At 51.8% G+C, this 18,271-nt stretch overlaps 1 protein-coding gene across 16 annotated transcripts in view; it reads right to left on the reverse strand.

Annotated features, from left to right (window-relative positions):
• Positions 1 to 18,271, reverse strand: part of LOC124472933 (titin-like) — a 36,423-nt gene that overhangs the window by 9,635 nt on the left and 8,517 nt on the right. For 9 of the 16 annotated variants that reach the window (XM_047028145.1, XM_047028101.1, XM_047028128.1 and 6 more), the window contains exons 2-29: positions 15,213 to 16,831; positions 14,442 to 14,759; positions 14,105 to 14,209; positions 13,666 to 13,708; positions 13,499 to 13,574; positions 12,766 to 12,984; positions 12,129 to 12,216; positions 11,253 to 11,405; positions 10,912 to 11,009; positions 10,253 to 10,425; positions 10,050 to 10,163; positions 8,971 to 9,216; positions 8,652 to 8,807; positions 7,275 to 8,531; positions 6,762 to 7,007; positions 6,505 to 6,645; positions 5,283 to 6,386; positions 4,795 to 5,016; positions 4,433 to 4,657; positions 4,085 to 4,309; positions 3,765 to 3,971; positions 3,219 to 3,449; positions 2,784 to 2,978; positions 2,411 to 2,620; positions 2,123 to 2,323; positions 1,713 to 1,892; positions 1,298 to 1,486; positions 467 to 669 (exon numbers count right to left, since the gene is read on the reverse strand). In XM_047028145.1, the coding sequence (XP_046884101.1) occupies positions 467 to 669; positions 1,298 to 1,486; positions 1,713 to 1,892; positions 2,123 to 2,323; positions 2,411 to 2,620; positions 2,784 to 2,978; positions 3,219 to 3,449; positions 3,765 to 3,971; positions 4,085 to 4,309; positions 4,433 to 4,657; positions 4,795 to 5,016; positions 5,283 to 6,386; positions 6,505 to 6,645; positions 6,762 to 7,007; positions 7,275 to 8,531; positions 8,652 to 8,807; positions 8,971 to 9,216; positions 10,050 to 10,163; positions 10,253 to 10,425; positions 10,912 to 11,009; positions 11,253 to 11,405; positions 12,129 to 12,216; positions 12,766 to 12,984; positions 13,499 to 13,574; positions 13,666 to 13,708; positions 14,105 to 14,209; positions 14,442 to 14,759; positions 15,213 to 16,831 (8,444 nt within the window). Of the gene's footprint in view, positions 1 to 40; positions 116 to 466; positions 670 to 1,297; positions 1,487 to 1,712; positions 1,893 to 2,122; positions 2,324 to 2,410; positions 2,621 to 2,783; positions 2,979 to 3,218; positions 3,450 to 3,764; positions 3,972 to 4,084; positions 4,310 to 4,432; positions 4,658 to 4,794; positions 5,017 to 5,282; positions 6,387 to 6,504; positions 6,646 to 6,761; positions 7,008 to 7,274; positions 8,532 to 8,651; positions 8,808 to 8,970; positions 9,217 to 10,049; positions 10,164 to 10,252; positions 10,426 to 10,911; positions 11,010 to 11,252; positions 11,406 to 12,128; positions 12,217 to 12,765; positions 12,985 to 13,498; positions 13,575 to 13,665; positions 13,709 to 14,104; positions 14,210 to 14,441; positions 14,760 to 15,212; positions 16,832 to 18,271 lie in introns of all 16 variants that reach the window. The other 7 variants (XM_047028200.1, XM_047028119.1, XM_047028110.1 and 4 more) reach the window with 7 other exon arrangements.

The raw sequence follows: 18,271 nt of genomic DNA on the forward strand, positions 1-18,271 counted from the left end.
CGTTTACGTGCGTGAAGGCCCCCCCGAGTCTGACACTAACCTGAGGCCAAGTCTCCCCATTGGTGGTGGCTGTTACCGTGGAGACAGCCTCTCTCTGCTGCCTCCCCGCTGCTGTCTACAGCAGCAAGAGAGACAGGTCACACTCAGACACAAGGAGGACCGGGCTACACTCAAACACCTCAGAAAGGGGCCGTCCTTGCGATAGCCACAGACTGGCAAGTGGACACACTTTGTACTAATCAAACTATCTAATCAACCTACCTCAAAGTACTGTTACTCGTAGCCAGTAACTACACGCTAAATACTCTCTGTAGGTAATTCGCTGTATCCAACATGCAAAGACAACAGTTATGCAACGGTATGTTGTACTACAATTTTATTTGATAGTCATTGGCGCTTTAACGCTTCAGGCCAGTGTGTATGCGGGGGAGAAAGTGAGATCCATGAAGGGGTGCAGCTGCTGTACCTTGACCTCGCCGTCTGGTCTGGAAGGCTCCACGGCCTCTACGGTGACCTCCAGCTTCCTGTCCTCCGGGCGTCCGGGCCTGCTGATGGGGGTGGAGGTCTGGGGCTGCTCCAGGGGGGTCATGGGGATGCCGGCCTCCATTAGGGCGGCCTGGGAGAAGACCGGGGCGCTGACGGGGCGGGCGCCTCGCTGGGTGCTCACCACTGGGGGGCAGAGAGACGGAGGGGGAGAGGGGTGAGGGTGGAGGAATGGAGAGGCCGTGTCGGGGCGGCGGGGGAGGGGCAGTCCACGCGCGTGGGACTGTCCCGGCCCACTGAGAGGCGGTCCGGTTTGAGCGCGCGCGCGCACAGACGGAGGGTCACGACATCTTACCTCATGTTGACCCCTCAGCGCACATACGGGGCCCGCGGAAGCATACTGTACCTTCTCAGCCTCGCGGGCGCCGGAACGTTCCGTTTGAGGGAGGCTAGCGAGTGGAGAAAGGAGTGAGCTGGAAGCAGGTGCCCACAGTTGGGTGGGCAGCACGGCATGGTCAGCACTTCTGTCTCAACCACGGACGCACGCAGAGAAGTTGTCGTGACCCACTGAGTTAAATAGCACAAGCCTGAGTGTGGTGAGTCAATGTTCCTACGGCAGGCTAAAAATTAATTCAACAGTTCTTCAATGAGCAGGGCAAAGCATTCACCCCAAAAGGTCATGGGAATCATTCATGCCGAAGAATAATTCAGAAGACCAATTGAGATATTTTGGTTTTAATGTTTAGCTTAAGATCGTTTTTTTGTTATTTTGCAGCAAAGCAATGGTCACAACGAACTCAAGAGAGTTGGGTACCTGAGTCAACATCCAGCAAAACAAACCAGTCATCCACCACCTCTCTCTGTGCTTGTGGCTGCCTTTCTTCCAGAATTCTCTTCTCTAACATTGGTCTCTTCTCATCAGGCGCTGTAAGTCTGGGCTCTATGGTTGGAGCTTTGACCATAGGTGGAATGTCTGGGGAAATCTGCAAGCGCTTTTGTACAGCTATTGAAAAAAAAAAAAAAAAAAAAATTCTCAGTGGACGAATCAGTGGATATGAATGATAGGTTACATGTTAAACAAATGATGAAGAATACAATATACCTAGTCACCATCATTCATACTCTGTTTTTATTACGGGATGACAGGCCTTAGAATGTTAGAATGTTCTCATGGTTTCCATGTGGAGCCGACTGATCGGGAAGGATTCTGAGGGTGTCGCTAGGAATACCTGATTCTTCGAGGGCAACTTCCAGCAAGATAAACCAATCGTCTTCCACATCCCTCTGGGGCTGAGGTACCCTCTGTGTGGGTATCTCCTGCGGTATCTCCTCTACTGTGGTGACAGTCTCCCGCACTCGCTGCTCTAGGGTTCGAACTCCGGCAGTATAGCCAGGTCTGACTTCACTCACTGCACAGAAACAGCAAGGTCAGACTGAACCATTCTGAAGAACCGATGTGCTGACGAAGATTCAAAATGCTGCTTTTATGAAAAGACTTTGGGGGGTGGATTGGGTTTCGGGGTGTTGATATTTAAACTGAATAATACATTTGTGTTTGATTAAAACATTTAAGACAATGTCTTAAAGCAATATAACAATATATGAGAGCCACAGTCAACTTTGGGATAGTGGGAGGTACCTTCAGGAATCCTAGGAGGTTCCTCGCGGATAGCGTTGAGGAGCACAAACCAATCATCTCCCTCCTCTCTTTCTACAGGTGGTGTTCTCTGCACCGCCACGACCTCAGGCTGATAGCTTTCCACGCCCACCAGCACCTTCTCCTCCTTCCACCCAGTCTCCTCAATCACCAACGTTCTCTCCTCCACAACCTCTCGTGCTGCTGCGAAGGCATAACGGATTAGTGTTGCTGAGGAAAAGAGACGAGGTGAATCGCTGAAGAAAATAAATGGAAGTCAAATCCTAGCACCTGGGACAAAGGTCATCGTCTCCACGGGAACACGGTCCAACAGGATAAACCAATCATCATCCACTTCTCTAGGTGTTGGTTGGGATACAACCCTCTGCTCCAGCTGAATGGTCTCTTCCACTATCTGCACTCTCCTGATTGGCTGTACGTCTACTGGCCCCATCTCATGCTGGACACTCACTACAGCTGGAACCACAGCTGGTGCAACGGCTTCAAAAAACAACAACAATCGACTTATCGGAAACACGGCGAAACCACAACAACAAGCGAGCCAGGAGTCATGTTGCCACAAGCTTTTCATGAACCTCAGATGCTAAGATCCCGTCAATTTACTGGAGGCCAATTAGGGCGAAAGCGTTGAACTGTAGAATACCTGATACTTTAGGTGCAACATCCAGTAGCACAAACCAGTCATCCTCCAGCTCTCTCAGAGGCTGCGGTGGTCCAGTCTCCTGGGGCCGGGCCAGAGGAGGGGCCACAGTCTCTTGAGGCAAACTCTCCACTTCTACCGTGGCTACTCTTGGTTCTGGTTCTATGGTTGACACGACCACACGCTCATCCAGACCAACTGATAAACAAGTAGAGAACAGCTTTCAGATGCGGCAGGGCGAAATGTAGGGTTGTTGCTAGGATGCTCGCTAGGGAAAACCGATATGCTGATTCGTCACATTTGAGCCATAAAGAAAAAAGCTTTTGGTCTAGTTATAGATGCTTGGGTTTGGAGATAAGGGGGCTGTACTGTTTTTCCCAAACCAGGTGAATGAGACCCGTGTTTTGCAATAAGTTCCGTTGTATTAGCAAATGTTACCTGGTGGGGACACAGATGCTTCGTCACGGAAAGCCTCAAACAGAACAAACCAGTCGTCTCCTTCCCTCCTCTCAGTTGGGGGAGACCTCTGGACTGGTGGAGACTCAGTTTGGAAGCTCTCGTCTACAATTTGCGCCTTCTTCAGTATTGTCTTCTCTATGGTGACCGTCTCCACCACGGAGACGGTCTCAGTCACAACTCGAGAGACCTGAACGCGTTCCTCAGGAACGACTAAACAGAATCATAAACAAAACGTCATACTTCTGTATTCTGTTAGTCAGCAGGCCAAACACACACATGCTGGTTAGGCTTTGGAGACTTGAGGTGATGGGTTAAGTTTATCATGTTGAGAATCGGGATGGAAAGCAATGCTTTAGATACTGGGAGGTGAGATACATGGAGGTACGATAATCAGTTCTCTGGGAACCACATCCGACAGGACGAACCATCAAATACGGGCAATGGGCTGACAGCAATGAGCACAAGCACAGAAAACTGGTGTTCTGGTGAATGGCGAGGCAGAGCAAGGGATTATGGGAATTATACCTGGAGGTACATAAACCGGTTCCTCAGGAACAACATCCACCAATTCAAACCAGTCGTCATCTCTCTCTACCACTGGCTGGGACCGGGTCGTTTCTAGAACAAGTGTGTCCTCTTCTTCTTGTAACTTGATCTCTTTAACCACAACTTCTCTCCTCTCTTCAACCACCCTAGAGATGGCGTCTTCTGTGACACGCTCCACCGAAGCAACTAGTGCACAGAGAATTAGAATCCTTAAACACAACACAGGGGCAACTGAGGAGCATTTGTGTAGAAAGCACACTGTAGCTTCTGTTTAGGAGCCATGCGAAGCATAGTAATACCTGGAGGTACATATGATGGTTCTCTTGGAATCACATCCAATGGCACAAACCAGTCATCTTCCATCTCCCTCACTGGTTGTGGATGGATCATTTCTGGCCTGGCCTGCTCTTGCGGTATTTCTCTCTCTTCAGTGACAACTTCTCTTCTCTCCTCTCGTCTCTCAATGACGTTCACCTCAGTTAGTGTTGAGATAGTGTCTTCTGCGACAGGCTCCACCAGTGCAGCTAATACAAAGAAACAGGATCTTCACAATCCAGCTATCGTACAACGCTGATGCTAAACGGCAAGCACCGGACAGTGGCTATTTTAGAGGCATGAAGAAGCGCAGCAGGGTCATAGAGTCGTACCTGGGGCTACGTGTGTTAGCTCTCGGCTAACAACATCCAGTAACACAAACCAATCGTCTTCCATCGCTCTCAGAGGCAGCGGCGGTGCGATTTCAGACGGACGCCTCTCTGCCGGCTTTTGTAGCTCAATCACCTCAACGGTCACCTCTCTTGTCTCCGCCTCTAACTCCTCCATCATAGAGACGGTTTTTTTTGGAGAGACCCGAACACGCTGATCCACAGACACTGATGAAAACGAGATGCAGAACCCGGAGGTATGAGAGCACAAAATGGCTGTTGGCAATTAGCATACAATGCACAAGGGAGGTGTAGTTCTTTGGTCTGGACAAAGCGACCACGGGCAGGGATTACATCTGCTTTACCTGATGGCATTACAGATCTGGGAACAACACCAAGCAGGATAAACCAGTCGTCGACTCTCTGAGGCAGCGTCTGGGCTGGTTTCTCCTGCATCTCTTCCAGCTCAAGCTGTATCTCTTCAGCTACAACCTCCCTTCTCTCCTCTGTCTGCTCAGCGGTCGTCACGTCAGTCCCAGCAGAGGGGCTGACCGCAGGATGTCTCTGAGCACCCTGCTCAAATGATGCTAAAACAAACGCACACCAAATTCCAGAAGACCGTCGGCTACATGGTCACTGGAGTTATCCATAGCCAAAAACGAGTACTTTGTAATACTAGTTATATTTAATGACAGTTCATTCTATAGCAGCTAAATCAAGAGGTTTGGTTAGTTTTTGCAGAGGGTGTGCCTGTTAGCAATTTATATAAGCCAGTGTTTGGAGAGAGGGGTAAAGCTGGTATTTCCTAAAAGGAATCTGTGAAAACAGCTTCAAGCAAACAAGAGGCACAAACCTGGAGGAATTGGAACTGCAAGGTATGGAGGGCGGTCCAGGAGCACAAACCAATCATCTTCATCGGCCCTCTGGGCTTGAGGCATACTACGATCCATCGACTTCTCTTCCTCATATCTTTCCTCAACGTTGACTTCCTGCCCGAGTGTCCCTTCCTCTACCACTCCAACCCAGTTTGTGACCACCACCCCCTCCTCTTGCTTCTCCACCTTACTAGTCTGCCACTGGCCCTCCTCTATCTCCCCCTGCCGTCGCCAGCTCTCCTCCACAATAGTGACTCGCTTCCGTGTCCTGCGCTCCACCCTTTTCACCTCAGACACTGAGCAGGTGCTGATGCCGCCTGTTCCCTCGCCCTGCAGCATCTGACGTTCCTCGTCCTGTGCTCCGTCTGGCAGCAAGCCCTTCAGGAACACCTCCTTTATCTGCTCCTCCAGCTCGTCCTCAGTCTTAACCATCTCCTTTAAGGACTCCACCTCCTCCTCATCCTCCCCCAAGTCCATCTTTTCCACCTCTTTGTCTGACTGATCCTCTCTCTGCTGCCTGGTGTCTTCCGGCTCTTTGAGAACTTCTCCCTCTTTCTCCCCCTCCTCCCCGATATCCATTGGTTCTACCACTTCTTCCTGCTCCCTGATCTCTACCCTCCCTTCTTCCTCCTGGTCCTCCTCCCCGACCACCTCAGCCTTTCCCTCTTCCTCCGACGCCACGCCTTCCTTCTCCTCTTCCGCCTCCTTTGCCCTCAATTCCACCTCCAACACTTCCTGGATCCTCCCCTCTAACTGGTCGACCTCCTGAAGCCGAGCTTCCAGCTCCAGCACCTCCCTCAGCCTCTCCTCCACCTCCTCCACCTCCCTCAGCTTATCCACCAGCACCACTCCCTCCCGCAGCCTCTCCATAACCTCCTCCCTGGACCGAGGCTCCTCCTCCTGCTCCTGCCTCGCCTCTCTGGCCCCCTGCTGCTCACTGCCCTGGGGCTGGAGTGGCGCAGGGGGGGAGACTGGAGGAACAACTTCAGTGACAACTTCTCTTCTCTCCTCTCGTCTCTCAATGATGTTCACCTCAGTTCGCGTTGAGATAGTGTCTTTTGTGACACGCTCCACCGAAGCAACTAGTGCACAGAGAATTAGAATCCTTATACACAACACAAGGGCAACTGAGGAGTATTAGCATTGAAAGCACGTAGCTTCTGTTTTGCAGCCATGCGAAGCATAGTAATATAGTAATACCTGGAGGTACATATGATGGTTCTCTTGGAATCACATCCAATAGCACAAACCAGTCATCTTCCATCTCCTTCACTGGTGGTGGATGGATCATTTCTACCCTGGCCTGCTCTTGCGGTATTTCTCTCTGTTGCGGTACAACTTCTGTTGCGGTATGAGAGCACAAAATGGCTGACGGCAATTAGCATACAAAGCACAAGGGAGGTGTAGTTCTTTGGTCTGGACAAAGCGACCATGGGCAGGGATTACATCTGCTTTACCTGATGGCATTACAGATGATACTCTGGGATCAACACCAAGCAGGATAAACCAGTCGTCGACTCTCTGAGGTAGCGTCGAGGCTGGTTTCTCCTGTATCTCCGGAGGTAGGCTCTCCCCTTCCAGCTCAAGCTGTATCTCTTCAGCTACAACCTCCCTTCTCTCCTCTGTCTGCTCAGCGGTCGTCACGTCAGTCCCAGCAGAGGGGCTGACCGCAGGATGTCTCTGAGCACCCTGCTCAAATGATGCTAAAACAAACGCACACCAAATTCCAGAAGACCGTCGGCTACATGGTCACTGGAGTTATCCATAGCCATAAAACGAGTACTTTGTAATACTAGTTATATTTAATGACAGTTCATTCTACAGCAGCTAAATCAAGAGGTTTGGTTAGTTTTTGCAGAGGGTGTGCCTGTTAGCAATTTTGATAAGCCAGTGTTTGGAGAGAGGGGTAAAGCTGGTATTTCCTAAAAGGAATCTGTGATAACAGCTTCAAGCAAACAAGAGGCACAAACCTGGAAGAACTGGAACTGCAAGGTATGGAGGGCGGTCCAGGAGCACAAACCAATCATCTTCATCGGCCCTCTGGGCTTGAGGCATACTACGATCCATCGACTTCTCTTCCTCATATCTTTCCTCAACGTTGACTTCCTGCCTGAGTGTCCCTTCCTCTACCACTCCAACCAAGTTCATGACCACCACCCCCTCCTCTTGCTTCTCCACCTTACTAGTCTGCCACTGGCCCTGCTCCCTCTCCCCCTGCCGTCGCCAGGTCTCCTCCACAATAGTGACTCGCTTCCGTGTCCTGCGCTCCACCCTTTTCACCTCAGACACTGAGCAGGTGCTGATGCCGCCTGTTCCCTCGCCCTGCCGCCCCTCGCCCTGCGGCGTCTGGCGTTCCTCGTCCTGCGCTCCGTCTGGCATCAAGCCCTTCAGGAACACCTCCTTTATCTGCTCCTCCAGCTCGTCCTCAGTCTCAACAATGTCCTTTAAGGACTCCACCTCCTCCTCATCCTCCCCCAAGTCCATCTTTTCTACCTCTTTGTCTGCCTCTTTCTGCTGCCTGGTGTCTTCCGGCTCTTTGAGAACTTCTCCTCCCTCTTTCTCCCCCTCCTCCCCTATATCCATCGGTTCTACTACTACTTCCTGGTCTCTAATCTCTACCACCCCCTCTTCCAGTAACTCTCCCTCCATCTCTTTCTCCTCCCGTGGCCTGATCGCAGCTACTGCATCTTCCTCCGCATCCTCCTCTCCCAAATCTATCGGCTCTATCGCTTCTTCCGCGGCCCTCCCCTCATGCTGCTCCTTGATCTCTAACCTCCCTTCTTCTTCCTCGACCACCTCAGCCTTTCCCTCTTCCTCCGACACCACGCCTTCCTTCTCCTCGTGCCCCTCCTGTGGCCTAAATTCCACCTCCAACACTTCCTGGATCCTCCCCTCTAACTGGTCGACCTCCTGAAGCCGAGCTTCCAGCTCCACCACCTCCCTCAGCCTCTCCTCCACCTCCTCCGCCTCCCTCAGCCTCTCCTCCACATCCTCCGCCTCCCTCAGCCTCTCCTCCACATCCTCCGCCTCCCTCAGCCTCTCCTCCACATCCTCCGCCTCCCTCAGCCTCTCCTCCGCCTCCCTCAGCTTATCCACCAGCACCACTCCCTTCCGCAGCCTCTCCATCACCTCCTCCCTGGACCGAGGCTCCTCCTCCTCCTCCTGCCTCGCCTCTCTGGCCCCCTGCTCCTCACTGCCCTGGGGCTGGAGTGGCGCAGGGGGGGAGACTGGAGGAACCAGAGGCATGTTGTCAGTACTTTAGACAGGACTAGTGGTGAAGACTTGCCAGGTGGTAGGTACTAGCTATATTCAGCGTCAGCATATTTGATAGGCGTGTAAGAACTCACATGGTGGAGTGTATGAACGCTCGTAGGAAGACGCGTCATCGGTGCGGTCAAGCTCCCGGAACCAATCATCACGTTGATTGAGTCGTGGTTGTAACAACCTGTCAAGTTTGTCAAGCTTTGCGGAGCTGGGTTTGGCTGGAGACGTCACAGAAACACCTATTTTTTTTTTTGAAGGGTAGACTAGAATTTGTATGCATTCTTGTGCTATAGGTGCCACCCATTCATTTGATGGCTTTTACACCTAGGTTAAATGAAATGCAGGGTCACAATTCAACACTTTTAAAAGACGCCGAGGCAGAACCTGAAACATAAAATATACCTGTCGTAGGGTAGCGATACCGAAGAGATGTCGTAGGGTCAGGAATAAAGGGAAGAGAGGGCCGTCGACGTAGCAGTAAATACCACTCCTCTTCCTCCTCCTCACCTTCCTCCTCCTCCACTCTCCCCTGCTGCAGCGCATCAGACGCCCGTCCCTCCCCTGATTGGCTGATAGTTTGAGTGACAGCCTGTCCTTTCTCAGTTCCCTCCCACGTCTGGGTGACTGTTTGGACAGACTGCTCCCGAGCTGTGAATAGAATATGTGGATGATCCTGAGAGAGATCATATCAGGCCATGGCAGCATTCTGGCGGTCTTTCAGACCCCGGCTTTGACGGTGGCCGCTACATGTAGCAGTTATTATGCTCTGTAAACCGAAGCTCGCACAAAGCACATGAAAGGAGTAGCAGCATGCTTATTTGAAGATTCACACAGTCGAGCCCTGCAGGAGACGGCCCCGGTGTCCGCAGAGCCACAAGCAAGACCAACGACGCGGCTGAAATGGGACAGATGACTTCCGCGCCGGCGAATTTCAAAAGGGCTGAATCGGAACGTTCCGGCGTAGTCACAGGACGACTCGTTCCAGCGGGTCAGCGTTCAAGAGCGGGGGGGGTGCACACATAACAGGAGGACCGAACGCTGGTCCCAGACCTGGGCGTCTTCAGTTGCAGAAACGGCAGCCTGTTTGGAGAAGCTCATGGTCTTGGCGGGAAAGCGCAAGCAAACGAGCGTTAGGTCATCGGCGAGACGCGACGCAACAGAACAAGGCCAAAAAAAAAGAGCTGAGAAGCTAATGTTAGCGATGGGCGCAGTTGGGTGTGACAGAGATTGAGACGGCGTTGTGAAGAGCCGCTCTGCCAGACAGAACCGTCCATGATAACCGGACCCGCCCTGGGGTTAGACGGGGGGGCGGGTGACCAGCTCAGGAGAGGCCGGTGACCCAAGGTGACCCCAGTGTCGGGGCCGCAGCGATGACACCCACAGGGTGAGGGTAAGCGTGGCAACAGAGAGAAACATCAACAGAAGCGTTTCAAAACAAGCCGAAGTGCAGCGACCAAGTCCAATGAGGGTCCACACGGTACCTGAGGATGGGCTGGGCCGTGGTCGCTCTGATTCCAGCAATAGGAACCAATCATCCAGCTCAGTCCTGTTTGGGGTTGAGAGCTGCAGGCTTTGGGAAGAATCGTCCTCAACGGCTACAAGAGTGGGAGAGGTAACGTACAGGATGGTCCTGTGGCCTTAAACGCACGCACGCACACACACAGACAAACGCACACACACTAACCTCCGTCGATGGTGCGGGACAGCCTCTTGCTGGCGGAGCGCGTGAAGCGCGGGGCGGGGCGGTCGATCATGGAGCTGGCGTGGCGGGTCTGGGCCTGGGTGCGCCCGCTGTAACGGAACTTGGAGCCCAGCCCCAGGAAGCGGCGGGACGACGGCGGCTCCACCGTGGACACCCTGCGGGAACATGACCAAACGACTCAGCCAAAAGCGGGAACCCTCCACCACGCCTTCCTGTACCGACGGGGCTCAACTCGAGCCGCCGTGACGGGCCAGACCGACGAGGCGAATCACCGTGACCGAGGTGAAGCGTCCAGCTGTAAACCTCAGTCACGTTCCTCCAATGTCACGGTGCCAGCCGCTCGGACGAGGTGGCCGGTGTCACGTAACGAGATTACGCCGACCTCCAGGTGCCTCCGTGACATGTCACATAACATGTCACGTAGGCGAGACCTTAAGAGATTTCATTCTGGGCCTCGGGACACACAGCGGGTGCTACGTGGAGATACCGTCGATGGTTTAAATGGCCACGCTGCCTAATAGAATTACTCCATGAGAGGTTAAGCCGCGGGGGGGGGGGGGCTATTAGCCAATTAGCATCAGGGTCGCCTGAGAAGGGGCCTCTGTTGTCAGGCAGGTCAAGGGGAGGGGGCATGGCCTCACCTGAAGAAGGTGTGGTTCTCCACAGACACCTTCCACAGCTTCTTGGAGGCTTTGTAGTTGGGCAGCTTGAAGCCAATGGTGCTCTCGTACTGCTCCTGCTGCAGGGGAGGGGACACAAGCGTCACATGACTCGTCCTCTTACCCCAGTTCTTACCACATCCTCATGTGGTAAGAATCCACATCCACGTCCTCTTACCACAGTTTAACAGCACATATGTTCCCATTGTATTGATACTAGTGAGAAAACAAATATATATGTGTTTGTTTTTTTATCATTACACATCGGATTAGGCGGAGGGTTTCAACGGGAAAAAGCATGATGGCGCGGTGCCTTGCACTACCTCTGACGGTCGGATCTTGATGAAGAAGCTACTGCGCTTGTAGGAGATCTTGAGGACTTTGGGCCAGGGGAAGCGATTGATCCTCAGCTTGTCCTTGTAGACCATTAGCCCACCGGAGCACACCCCCAGCATGATATCTACACCCTCCAGGTCCTGTACAAACAGACACAAGACCCCACAAGGTGTCATTGACCCACTGGTCCCACAGGAACGCTAAGGACTAGCTATTGCTCTAGGGTACTTCGTAGATTTGTGTCACAATCAATCAATAACAATTTTCCATTCAGAATCTTGTTGGCATCCATTTCGGCGTCTCGCGCTCGCCAAACATAACGCTAGCCTACTACTCTTTGGCCCAAACAAGTACGTGTGGCGTGCCTGTTGTTTTGTTTCCGGTCTAGCTAGATCCGGTGTGGTGTTGTAGTTTTTCTAACGTCAGTAGTTGTTGCAACAGCATGTGAAAAAAACTACAACATTTGCTAGGCCAAAAAGTAGTAAACGTGTATCATCAGCGGGGTGCACCTACAAGATTACGCCACAAGGAGGCAGGCTCTGCCCTGCTTTTAGGTTCATGAATAAAAAATACGAATTAATCCGAGTTGTGTTTTTTTCTTCTTCCTTTTTTGGGACGTGTGAGGGGGGGGGCAGGGGGGGGCAGGGTGCTGACATCAATTTTGTAATTACAATCTCTGTCCTTGTGTTGCACAAGCAAGCACGCCGTTAACACATCACAGCATTCTGCTTGAAAAATGTGAAAACCTCAAAAGCAGCTTTCAGCTAAGCATGCTAAGAGGCCTGCTGTACGGAAGGGGGATTAGATGAACTCTGACCAAAGTACTATTCAGAGTCTGTCCGATGGCAGTTTATTGACAGTACCTTAGCTTGATGGAGGTCCACACCGTACATGGAGAGCTTCTTAGCGTTCTCCAGAAACATCATGTCTGCCTGGGCTGGACTCATTGACCTGGAAACAAACACGATGACGTGTTCACATCGATACGTTTCACAGACTGAAAGGGTTTTTCTCCCGCTTCCTTAAGATGGACTCTCGTTTGACAACTGCTGCTCCCATGAAACAGCTACTAACCGTAGTATACGCTGTGCTACATTGCTATGCAGTACTGTGGTATAGCCTGGTCCCCCTTGTCTGGGTCTCTTGCCTCCGTGCCTCTCCTCTTCTCCCCAACACTTTGCCTCTCATCCCCAACTACCTCTCCTGTCCTCCTCTCAACATCCCCTAACCGGCTCCTCCCAACCTCCCTGCCTCTCCACTCCACCACTCCAGCCCAGCTCCTCTGCACCTCTCTGCCTCTCCACTCCACTGCCCGCCCCTCCAATCCCCTGCCCACCTCCTCTCTACCTGCCCTGGACCCTGCCTCCCTCCTCCCCCTCCCCCTCCCCCCTACCTGCCCTGGACCCTGCCTCCCTCCTCCCCCTCCCCCTCCCCCCTACCTGCCCTGGACCCTGCCTCCCTCCTCCCACCTCCCCCACCCACCCACCTCCCAGGGCTCACCTGTAGGTGCGGTGCAGCTCCATCACCTTCTCCTCCAGCTCCTTGCTCTGGCCCGGGGCCAGGCGCAGCTCCTTGACGTAGTGTTCTCCGTGGACCTCCGGGTCGTACTCGCCCAGCTCCGACTGGGCCGTGTAGGAGCCCAGCAGGGCCAGCGTGACGAAGGAGCAGGGCAGGCTGCCGTTCATGATGTCCTTCCGCAGCTGCAGGCACAGGTAGTACCTGGAGGAGGAGGTGAGGGGAGGGGGGAGGGGGGAGGGGGACACAGGGTCATCATGAGTCTCAACCAGGAGAAGTGGAACACGGCCACGAGATGCACTCATCTTTGTTTGTGTACAAAGTCGTCCTGAAAAAAAACGGTGAATTCCTGTCAGGATTACTCGAGTGAATTGACTTGAACTGAATTAGCGCTAGCAGTCCAATAGGATTGTTTGTTTTGCTATTGGGAGGCTAAATGTGCATAAATGAATGGCATGACGTTTTATGGACGGAATTTATTCTGGGTTTTCAATATTAAGTGATCCTTGTGCTGTTTTGTAATGTACTGTGTGTTGTCTTGTGTGGTGTCAGGTATGCTGTTTATGTAGTATTGTATTATGGATTGAATGTGTTTTAATACCTGTCTACAAGCAAATTTCCCCTCGTGGGATCAATAAAATTGACTTGACTTGGATGTTGTTGTTGTGAGTTTTACGAAAGGGCCCATGGCCGAGTGGACGTATGGAGAGAGGCGTACCGCGTGAGGTCCTCTGAGAGCTGAGCCGGATCGGGAGGGTAGAACTTGACGTTGAAGGTGAAGTCATAGGTGGCACCTGAGGAGGAGAGAAACAGCCGGTGAACCCCCGAGCGACTCACACGTGAGCTACAGAGAGACACGTCAACGGACCCGATGACATAACCCACCTGGAACCTGTTTCCGAATCTCTTTGTTGGGATCCAGCCATGTCTGAGAAGAGAAAACAGCTCATGAACCACTTGGATACCACAGTGCTGCCCCTTTGTTGGACGGACCTTCTCGTGCACTGCTCCAAAACGGCCTCACTCACTTCCTGTTTCCATTAGAAATGTTCCTTCGACTGGCGATTTTACGAATTTGCGTATCAGGTATTCAATTGTTAACTTAATTCTGTCGGTCCTTATTGTTATCATAAATTATGTTTTATGATTTTACCGTTTACTGTTTTGTAGCGGTCTGAGTGAAAGAAAGATGCATTACAAATTAAACACTATTATTGTTACTATTATTAATATTATTATTATTGTCATTTCACCAGCCATTTCCTGGTGAAATTGAACCAAGGCAGCCAGCCCATCCTATCCGGTGCAGTGACAGAGCTCCTACCCTGACGGTGGGCGTCTCCCAGACAGCCACCCCATAGTAGTCCTTCTCCAGCAGGTTGAGGTGGTCGCACACCTTGGCAAAGAGCTCCTGGCCCTTGGCGTGTTTCTGGACATGACAGAGGGGGAGACATCACTACTTGAAAACATGTATTCACTGTATAGAAGAAGGAACAATATGATTTATGGTGGAGTGTTGGTGTTATATATATATATATATATATAGATATATATATATCTATATCTATATCGAGAGAGAGAGAGACACAGATATATAGATGAGATATATATAAAGATATACATAGAGAGATAAAGAGAGAGAGGGGGGGGGTCTCTCTTACATCGAGCTCGCACTCAAACACATTGTCGTCCAGGAGGGTGACTTTGCACTGCATGGTCCGTGGGCGCTTGGAGGGTTTGGACTCCACTGCAGTCTTCTTCTTGTCTTTAGGCTTCTTCTCCTGCTCCTCCTCCTCGTCCTCTCCCCCCTCTTGAGACGACTCCGACGACTCCTTGGCCTCCTCGTCCTCCTCCTCCTCCTCTTTCTGCTCCGCCTTCTCTGGCTCTTCCACTCCTTTCACGGCGTCCTCCTCCTCTTTCTTCTTCTCCACCGGCGCTGCCTCTTGGACAGCCTCCTCCGTGGCCTCCTCCTGGACCGGCTACACGATTCACAGAAAGGCAGCCATTTTAGATTATAGCTGCATGCAGACAGGAACGGTTGCACAGACGATTGGACTTGATATGATGGTACGTGCAGAGTTACTGCCCAGAAGATGGCAGTTGCTCAGATCTTTTTCTGAACACAGGCAAGATCTCTGAAGCGCTCTCCAGAATAATTTGTTCTGCTGAGCCAACTAGCCTATCGAATCACAAATTCATGACACCCAAAAAATAAACAGGAATTTACAGCTCTACGTGCTTTCCTTATCCTTTTATCTGACGCTAGGTCACAGATCCAAACAATGTACATAGTCTGCCCTACCCAGCCATCTCACTTGAGACTCTTTCACTGTGATATATTCCCTATAGTCTCCTCACCCTGGATGCCCCTCTGGGAGTTTTTGTGTATTGTGTGTATGGCTGACTGCCACGTACGCCTCCCATGGACTCACCTGAATCTCCGTGCTGCTGAGGGAGATCTGGTCTGGGTCCTTCTCTGCCTCTGCTTTCAGCTCCGGCTCGGGGGCAGCGATGGGAGCCTTCACGGGCTCTTGCGTGGACACCTCGGGCTTCTCCTCCCTCCTTCCCTTGGATTTTCGCTTTTTCTTCTTCCCCTTCGCCTCTTTCTTCTCGCCCTTTTGGTCCTTTCCTTGTTTTGCCTTTTCCTTTTCCTCCTTCTGCTTCTTTTCTTTTTCTTCCTCTTCCTTTTTGGCCTTCTCCTCGTCCTCTTTAGCCTTTTCCTCTGCCAACTTTTTGGCTTTCTCCTCCTCTTTCTTTTTTGCGGCTGCTTCTTCTTCTTCTTCTTTCTTTTTTTCCTCCTCCTTCTTGGCCTTTTCTTTCTCCTCTTGCTTTTTCGCTTTTTCTTCTTCCTCCTTCTTGGCCTTCTCTTCCTCCTCTTTCTGTTTCGCCTTCTCGTCCTCCTCCTTTTTGGCCCTTTCTTCCTCCGCTTTCTTCGTGGCTTTCTCCTCGACCTTGGCCTTCTCCTCCTCTCTCTTTTTCAATTTGTCTTCCTCTTTCTTTTTCTCCTCCTCCTTCTTTTTGGCCTTTTCCTCTTCTTTCTTCTTGGCCTTCTCCTCCTCTCTAGCCTTTTCCTCTGCTTTCCTCTTTGCCTTTTCCTCGTCCCTCAGCCTCTCCTCCTCTTTCCTTTTAGCTTTCTCGGCCTCTTTCTTTTTCTCCTCCTCCTCTTTCTTTTTCGCTTTCTCGGCCTCTTTCTTTTTCTCCTCCTCCTCTTTCTTAGCCTTTTCTTCCTCTTTCTTTTTAGCCTTTTCCTCGTCTTTAGCTTTTTCTTCCTCTTTCTTTTTAGCCTTTTCCTCTTCTTTAGCTTTTTCCTCTGCTTTCCTCTTGGCCTTTTCCTCTTCCTTTTTCCTTTTCGTGTCCTCTTTCTTTTTACACTCTTTCTGTTCTTTGTCCTCCTCTGGCTTCTTCTCTTTACTGCTCTCCCCCTTTTCCACGTCTGTTTTCTTGGCCTCTTCTGTCTTCTCCTCTTTTACCTCTACTTTAGTCTTCTCTTTTTTCTTGTCTCCCTTGTCCTCCTTTTCACTTTGACTTGTTTTCTCGTCTTTTTTCTCAGCCTTTTCACTCTTCTTCACTTTCTTCTCTTCTTTCTTCTCCTCCTTTCCGTCCTTCTTGCCCTCCTTGGCCTCCTTGCCCTCTTCCTCCTCGACCTTGACCTCTTCTACCTTTCCCTTGTCAGCCTTCTCCTCCGCTTTCTCCTTGTCGGCCTTCTCCTCGCTGGCCTTCTCTGCCTCGAACCCCTCTCCCTCGGAACACTGGGAACGGCGCTTGAGGAAGGAGGAGAAGAGCCGCGAGAGGCCCCGCCCCGCGGAGGTTCTGGTGCGGGGCTTCAGCTGCTCTTCCTCGGTGGGGGAGCTGGCGCCGTCAGCCGGGCCGGGCCCCGAGGCCTTCTCCTGGGCCTTGTCGCTGGGCTCCTCTCCCTCAGCCCCAGCCTCTGCTGCTGCTGCTGCAGCCTCAGGCTTCTGGTTGTTCTCCGGCTCCGGCTCTGGGCTGGCCTTCTGCTTGCCCTCAGTGTCTGCCTCGCTCACCGCACTCGCCTCTGTCGTCATGGTAGCCACTGGAAGGAGAGGAGGAGAGAGTCAGCGATGGACAAAGGTCACGGGTTGCCGTAGCACTCACAGACACGTCCCTCTGCGAGACAAGTCTGAGGGTTGTGACGGCTATCCGGACAATGACGTCGCTCGAAACACCGAGCCAGAAATAACATACTAAAATAAACTGGGTCACTAAGACGATCACAGAGATGGCAATTTCACCTCAAAGCCCCACTGACTCACAGCATACATACGTCATCAAAAAAAAAACGGTTGTAGTCTCGAAATAAAAGAGCTGCTGAGAATGAATCCATTTCAGATGAAACCACCTAAAGACGACACGCTCTCTGAAAACACAAACGCACGCACCGACACACTCACAAACACACAGTTATGAGAACGGATGCCACTTGACGACACAATGGCTTCTCTTGTTGTGATTCCTCCTGTTCGAGGCGGCCCTCTAGGGCCAAGCTCGCGGCCGTGCTTATCAGACTCTCATTAAAACTCAGTCGCACAAAGAGGCCATTCTTCTCTGAGGCGGACGAGGAGTACAGCCAATATCATCCTCATCGTCATCCTACCTCCACTCTACCATCCATCCCACGCCCAGTCCGCCCAAGCTGCCGATCTGACGATTCGAGATAACTGGGAAGTAACCATTTGGAATTGCCATTCTCCGGACGGCAGAGATGCCCCAAAAAGACTTGACTACAAGAGCACCACGGTGTCCATTTCACTGTCTGCTGGGGCTGCAGGCGGTCCACACTTTACATGGGTTGATTTGAGGCATTACTAACGTCTGGGCATGAATGATTAACCCACTTGCTAACGCTTCGGTTCACAGCCAGGTTAAGAGCCGGTATTCATCTGGTATTCACCGCTAACTGTCGTCGTAAGGTATCTAGCTGCTATTACCGATGACGATGCAGGTAATTGCAGTGCATTTTGCAGGAAATGACTTGCCAGGCTTGGTACTGTCGAACCAAACGGCCTACTCATTCAGCACAGACGTGACTGGTAGCAACAACATGTGAACGCTTGTTTTTTGTTTTTATCGAGGGGGAGACAACATTAGCATGTTGTTTATTCATGACGAGCGTCTAGTCTGGCAGGGTCGGATCGTAGGTCCCTCACACTCCTCCGAATGTGGTTCACGTCTAGCCCCACATATGGCTGGGGGAGGGGCGGAGGCAGGCTAGACAGGGTGGCAGGCAGGCCCAACCTCCAGATGCACAGGCCTGGGGGCTGGAGCCTGCAGGGTGGAGCCCTTCATACACGTCCCTCCAACACTATAGGAACAGCAGGGAAGTAAGAGGGGGGAGGGGAGTGTGGGGGGGAGACCCACAGGAGGCCCAAATCCTCTTCAGCCCTCCCATTGTTTATATCCAGTGACCAATAACTGTGCTGCACACTATAACTAATCCTGTGCACCCATCCCCCCACCCCACTCCGCCCCCCCC

Source organism: Hypomesus transpacificus, chromosome 2 (assembly GCF_021917145.1).
Source record: "Hypomesus transpacificus isolate Combined female chromosome 2, fHypTra1, whole genome shotgun sequence".
Classification (NCBI taxonomy): Eukaryota; Metazoa; Chordata; class Actinopteri; order Osmeriformes; family Osmeridae; genus Hypomesus; species Hypomesus transpacificus.